Here is a 6,582-nt window from a genome sequence, read left to right as displayed (position 1 = left end):
GCATTCCCCCGGAGGAGCTGGAGGAAGTGTCTGGAGAGAGGGAAGTCTGGGCATCTTTGCTTAGACTGCTGCCCCCGTGACCTGGTCCCAGATAAGCGGAGGAGGATGGATGAATGGATGGATGGATGTTAGTTTTTAACAAATGAAAGGTATGGAATCCACTCAGTCTAAATATTTGATCACAGATTGAAGTGTTAATATATTAAAATGTTTCCATACACATTTCCTACATTAAAACATTTCTTATAAATATTTTAAAGGCTTTACCTCGAGGTACTGACTCAAAGTGTCCTGTTTGCAGAAGAACTTACATAGTTGTAAATTAAAGTCCCTTTGTATCATTTTGTTTTCAGTTCGTCCCGCAGCTTTTACTACTGATCGGAACAAATATAAGTAAACAGATAAAAATGACACGCATGCAAAAGGAGAGTTGGTCAGTGTCAAGTCAAACACGCGTAGACGGAATATACACAAAAATACAATATAGATAGAAAATAGAAACAGCAATTAACATAAAATATAAATAAAACACTGAATATGAGCAGTGTGAAAGACGTACAGTGTTGTTCCACTGGTGCTGAATCAACTCGGGTTTAGAAACAAAGAAAAATGAATAAAGTCTCTTCTCCTCTTTTGTGATCTCATTGAATTTCCTTGTTCCTCCTCCTCTCTGTCTTCATCTCCTTCCATCCCTTTCATGTCTGATTCTTTATTCCCTCCTTCATTACTCCACTCAGCTTTCTTGCTCCCTTGTTTCCTTTCCTTCCTCCCTTTGGCCTAGTCATCCTTCAATCTCTTCATTGTTCTTATTCTCTTGTTGAATCCTTTGTTGTCGTCCTTGCACCTCGATGTTCCCCCTCCTTCCCCTCCTCCTCGTCTCTCTCTGTCTTCACTAAAATCGTTCTTCACTGTCTCCTCTTTGATCTCACACCTTCACACAATCTATTACGTGTCAAATCAAGTTACTATCACAGCTGTTTCTGCAGCATCTGTTGTCGTGGTAACAGGCAGCAGCATCCCTTCATCTCTTCAGGGCGGGAGACATTTGGTCCCCATACATACACACAGCAGCATGTATGTGTGTGTGAGTGAGGATATTTTTGGAAAGCGAGGACATTTTGGCCAGTCCTCATTTTGTGAAACAGCTTTTTGAGGGTTAGGACTCGGTTTTAGGGTTCAGGTTAGAACTGGGTTTAGGTTGGGGCTTGGGAAAGGCTAGGGTTAGGCATTTAGTTCTGATGGTAAGGGCTTAGGGAATGCATTATGTCAAGTCCTCACAAAGATGCTTTGCCCTGGTAACATCATAATGATGTCACAGTGATGTCATCATGCCCAGCGATCACATGCTGAAAGATATTATCCAGGTGCATCGTGGGCAATGTATGATCCAGTGGTTTTGGACCAAAAGTCAGGATTTCTCCACCTGTGCTGCACAGATATATTATAATGAAGCACTAGAGGCAAAAAAAAAAACATATTTTAAAAAGCAATAAAAACCAGAAAAAAAGTGAATGAAACAAAATAAATTTACAAATAATCAATAACAATGGACCAGAAATGCAGTAACAGTGCACGAGAGAAACCAAGTTCGACCCAATTTCAGGTGTTCGGTGCCCTATTGACTCCCCACCTGTCTCTATATCAATGCCTCTGACTCTCCCCTCCCTTTCTCTCCACCTGTCTGTCTCTCCCCCTCCCTTTCTCTCTCTCTCCCCCTGTCTGTCTCTCCCCACCTGTCTGTCTGCCTCCACTCGCAGCGGCTCTCTCCCAGCAGCAGCAGTGATGCTGAGGAGACCCAGTGAAGCGGCTCCGGTCCTAGACCCCACGCGGTAAATGAGACATAGATCGTTCGTGTTCCGCTGGATTTCTTTCTAAACAAACGTTGCGGGGGATGGTGTCGCAGCCTGAAGCCGGGTAATCAGACGCAGAGGCCGGCGGCTAGTTGGCTGGAGGCAACCAGAGTTAGGGCTCTTGGCTGAATCTCGGCTTCCGTGGAGGAGTTTTTCCGCACGTTTTTGGATATCCGGGCCGTCTTTGAACAGGTTCTCCGTCCGTGGTGGTTGACTTTGGGTGCACTCGATCCTTGATGCCCCGGAGGCCCGGTGGAGCTCGGACCAGGGCTCGGACACCGTGGAATTAGGGGGGGTAGGTCGGCTCTAGGAAAACCAACATTTCAGCCCGCCATGCTAATATGTGACATATACAGTTATATGTTTTAATTAAATGTAATGTGATGATTTATGTACATACAACTTCTCGGTGTGGATCCACATGTTCGCTGACATTAACTGAGCGATATAATGTTAGAGGAAGAAGCTAGCTGGTGGCTAGTTGTTAGCATCTTAGCATTCCATTGTCACAGCCCGTTGGGCTACACAGGCTAACGTGCTAGCTCGGCAACAGCTATGAAATTCTTCCACTGAATGCACAACATATAACACATTATTTGCTGTTCAAAATCTTGCTTCCTGACCACTTTATTGACGGTGTTTGGTAAATTATTTAGGGTGTTTAGACAGAAGGGGCTGTTGTCATCTGGTTAGCATGCTAACGCTAACAGCCTATTGCAAGGAGAAGCCTCATTTCCCGGCCGCTGTGAGCACAGGGAGCTGCCTGTTAGCATTAGCGTTAGATTCTCCCTGGTTGCAACACTACCAGGAATCTCAAAATGTCTCCTCCTACACTTTCATTTTGTCTGACGTTTTCTTGTCAGACCGAGACAAGACGGGTGAATCGGGACAACACCGCCCGGTTTATGTCCTTTTTAAAATAAAAAATTGTAACCTTGTTATTGTGCGCGTGCACGCGGCTCGGGGTAGAAGGGGTTGGTAGTTTGAAAACCCGACACTGAAACCGGTTTACAGCACAATTTAATTCATAGGATTTATTCACAGTATGTCACATAGATATTATATCTAATTGACCAGGATGATATGGTTATGCTGACATTTACAGATCCTGTATTTTCCAGCTAATATCCTCAGAATTAGCTGGAAAATTATAGGAAAAATCCGTGTTGATAAATTAGTGGGATATTTCCACAAAAGGCTGGCACAATGCTGCTAATTTACATGACAAATGGAGAAACCTTTAGGTGCTGTAGTTATTACATTATATCCATGTTTTAAGAGAATAACGATTTTTTTCCTAAACAAGTGTCAGTATGCCTTATGGCGTAGGGTGTCAGATCTAGGCTCTGCATGCTAGTCAGTTAAACGCACACCACTCCAGAGCGTGTTGTGTGGTCCTCTGGCAGGTGCAGCGACTCTACAGGGACAAGTTTCTCTGAATTCCTCTTAAGGCTTGAAGACATGATTGAATGAGTATAAATGTATTCAAAAGTAACCTTAAAATCTGCTTAAAGTGTGAAAAATAAAAGCACCCACTTTACACAGGTCTTGAATATCTGCACCTGACATGACTACAGGTATTTTACTATATTACTATAGTTGTACAGGGTATATGCAGCACAGCATTATATCCTAGCTGTGGTTCTGTCTTCGTTCTGTTTATTCAGTGTGTTTGTACTGAAATGATAAACTGTTGTTCTGCTGTTGGCACTAAACCTCAGGTGTTACATTAACGTCACCACTGACCTGGTGAGCAGGTCACCGAGAGTGAGAGCTGAGGGCAGGTGCAGCAGGTAGCGTTCAGCTCAGCTGAGTCACACACCTGGTGACTCGGGTGCTGAGGGAGCGACTAGTGGAAGGCGTTAGTTTGTTTTGTGACTGTAAAGTCAATTCCTGACATTTTAGACCAGACAAGGACTGCAGCTAATGATTTTCATTATCGATTAACCTGCCACTTATGTCCCTCATTAATTGATTAGTTCTTAGGTCTATAAAATCATCATAACAGTCTGTGAGTCCAGGGTGTCGTTTTCAGATGTCACATGCTGTGTAAAGATAATCAGTTTATTGTGGCAGAAAACAGGAAGTCGTCACAGAACTATAGCTGATCCAAGTTGAACTAATTTAAATGGTCGCAGGAGATGGAGTTTCACTATCGACAGGAATTAAACTGGTCCAGTTCATGTGTTGGTCCTGGAAAAGTCTGTAAGGGTTGTATAAATGGTAAATGGTCTTATACTTGTATAGCGCCTTTCTATGCTTTTACAGTACACTCAAAGCGCTTTCACATTATTCGGCCATTCACCCATTCGCACTCCCAAGCACTCACGCATTTACACACCGGTGACATCACCGGGAGCAACTGGGGGTTCAGCGTCTTGCTCAAGGACACCTCGACATGTTGACTGGACAAGCCGGGAATCGAACCACTAATCCTCCGGTTAGGAAACGACCCGCTCTACCTCCTGAATAGTGTCTTGTCAGAATGGCTACTGAACTAGTTTAAGTGTTTCCTAAGTCATAGTTAAATCAAGCATGTTCAGCTGGCTAACAAAATAGACCAGTTGGCAGGTAAACTAAGTGCCTAATAAACTAGTGCGTTTGCAGTATGTACTTGTTACAGTGGCACATAAGTCGGCCAGTGACCTGCTGGTTTGTATGTGTGGCTGTAGCAGAATTCTGGCTTAAAGGTTAAAGAAAACTAAACAAAATGGTTAATACTTTTAAGAAATGGTGTTTACAAGGAACCAGAGAGCACACCGCTGCATGTGTGTTTGTCCTCTCCTCCTCTTCTGTTTACCTGCCCTTTAACCAGCTGACTGTTCAAACCACCCTCGGTGCTCTGGCTCTGTTGTCACTTTAGTCTGATAAAATATTGGTAATCAAATAATCACCAGATAAAACACCTTATAATTTCCCCACGGTGTGTTCAGTAGTCGGATGATGTATTTACTGGACAAGTAGTGAACTCTAAGCTGATCACCCCGCAAGGCATTGTGGGTACTGGAGTCTTTATAATAAATATAATAGAAGCTTAATTGGTGGCACTTTCTTGAAATTGCAGCATTTTTATTGTAGTTTGGTAGAAATCAAACAATAACGAGATTGTCTTCTTTGCCGTCACTGACACATCACTTCTGTAGAGGGCAGCGAGCCAGATGGGAAGTGTAGTTTATAACTGAACTGTGTCAGCTGATTGCACATAATGAATCTGTCTGTTTCTGTCTCTGCAGGAGTTGGTCTGTCTGTTTCCCTGTCTGTCTGACTGGACCCTGGTGGGCCCCGTCCTCCCAGCATGAACCCCCTGAACCAGATGAAGGCTGGACTGGCCAACAACCCCCACAGGTACACACGGCCATACACAACCACATACACTAAACACAGTCTGGGAGCGTCAACAAGTTGATTAATAGTAGAGCTGTGAAGTGTGAGGCGCCTCTAGGTCCAGAGGCGTTGTCCCCCACCGTTGTCATGTCGCTTTTCTCTTCAGGTCAGTGCTCATATCAGCCCTACTGACAGAAACCAGGTTTTAAAGGAGCAGAAACTTCCAGAAGAGTTTCAGATGTAATTTGTAATAGTTGTCTCCAGCACTGGGACATTATCTGTGGAGGAGCTCAGCGCACACACTGACCTCTCTCTATGTGTCTGCAGTGAGGGTTCATACCCCTATGACCCCTCCAGCTGGCAGCAGCCCACCAATCAGCCCACAGGATCCCTCTCCGTGGTAACCACTGTCTGGGGAGTGACCAATCCGTCAGCCAGCCAGGTATGATGTCATCCAACAGGAAGGAAATGATGTGGAACTATTCATTATTTGGACAGAAGAGAAGTACACACACCAGATTTATCTTACCGCCGTGGTTACAGGCGCTTTGCAGAGGAGTAGTGAAGATTATAACAAAGTCTGATGTATTATAGGTTGAGGTAAGGTCGGAGTGCTCCGCAGTAAATAAAGTCATGAGGATGAGCTCCAGGTTTACCAGCTGCAACTCAAAATGCTGTTCACTTAATGCATGAATGTTTATTATAATGAATTATGCATTATTCTGAAAATATGCCATTTTGTGACTACTTTTTATGCTCCAAGTACATTTTTCTGATTAAAAAGTTTGTACTTAACCTAAATAACATTTTGAAATCAGGACTTTGACTTGTAACAAAATATTTATACAATGTTATTTCTACTTTTACTTAAGTAAACGATCTGAGTACTTCACCTGCCGCTGCTCATTACACACAGATGATTAGAGGCAGTTTTATACATGTCACATCCCTGCTAATGAGTTTGGATCTCATTATGAAGTGTGTGTTTCTGTGTCTGTCAGGGTCTCGGTGGAGGGGTCATGGGCCCCGGAGCCAATCCAACTGGGGGGCACATGATGCAGGGCCCAGGGGGGCCGGGCATGGCCGGTGGGCCCGGAGGGTACATGGGCCAGCAGGGCTATGGCGAGCCCAGCAAAAGCTATATGAGCCAGGGCATGTATGGCCGGGCGACTGGGGGTTACGCTGGAGGACCAGGACAGGGAGGGTGGTGTTGGGGTTTGGGTTTTTTTTTTTTTTTTTTACCCTGTCTTTTATAGGTTTAATCTGTAGTTACACTTTTTTTTTTTTATAAATCCTTTAATTCTCAGGGTTTTATCAGAAAACAGAGTTTACACTTCCTGTCTTGACACTTAAATGCACACAGACCTTTGGTGTTTGCAGTTCAGGCAAGGTTAAAGTTTCTTTCCCT

At 44.0% G+C, this 6,582-nt stretch overlaps 1 protein-coding gene across 1 annotated transcript in view; it reads left to right on the top strand.

The window, feature by feature from the left end:
- The first annotated feature begins 1,715 nt into the window (after positions 1 to 1,715).
- LOC109957436 (zinc finger MIZ domain-containing protein 2-like) overlaps positions 1,716 to 6,582 on the top strand; it is a 5,053-nt gene continuing 186 nt past the window's right edge. Inside the window, exons 1-4 of the mRNA XM_020595326.1 lie at positions 1,716 to 1,829; positions 5,084 to 5,195; positions 5,502 to 5,616; positions 6,176 to 6,378. Of these exons, the coding sequence (XP_020450982.1) occupies positions 5,146 to 5,195; positions 5,502 to 5,616; positions 6,176 to 6,378 (368 nt within the window). The 5' untranslated portion in view covers positions 1,716 to 1,829; positions 5,084 to 5,145. The remainder of the gene's footprint in view (positions 1,830 to 5,083; positions 5,196 to 5,501; positions 5,617 to 6,175; positions 6,379 to 6,582) is intronic.

The sequence above is a fragment of the Monopterus albus genome, unplaced genomic scaffold (assembly GCF_001952655.1).
Source record: "Monopterus albus unplaced genomic scaffold, M_albus_1.0 scaffold26.1, whole genome shotgun sequence".
NCBI classification, from domain to species: Eukaryota; Metazoa; Chordata; class Actinopteri; order Synbranchiformes; family Synbranchidae; genus Monopterus; species Monopterus albus.
The sequence above is the reverse complement of the archived record's forward strand: the minus strand, read 5'-3'. Positions and strand labels throughout refer to the sequence as shown.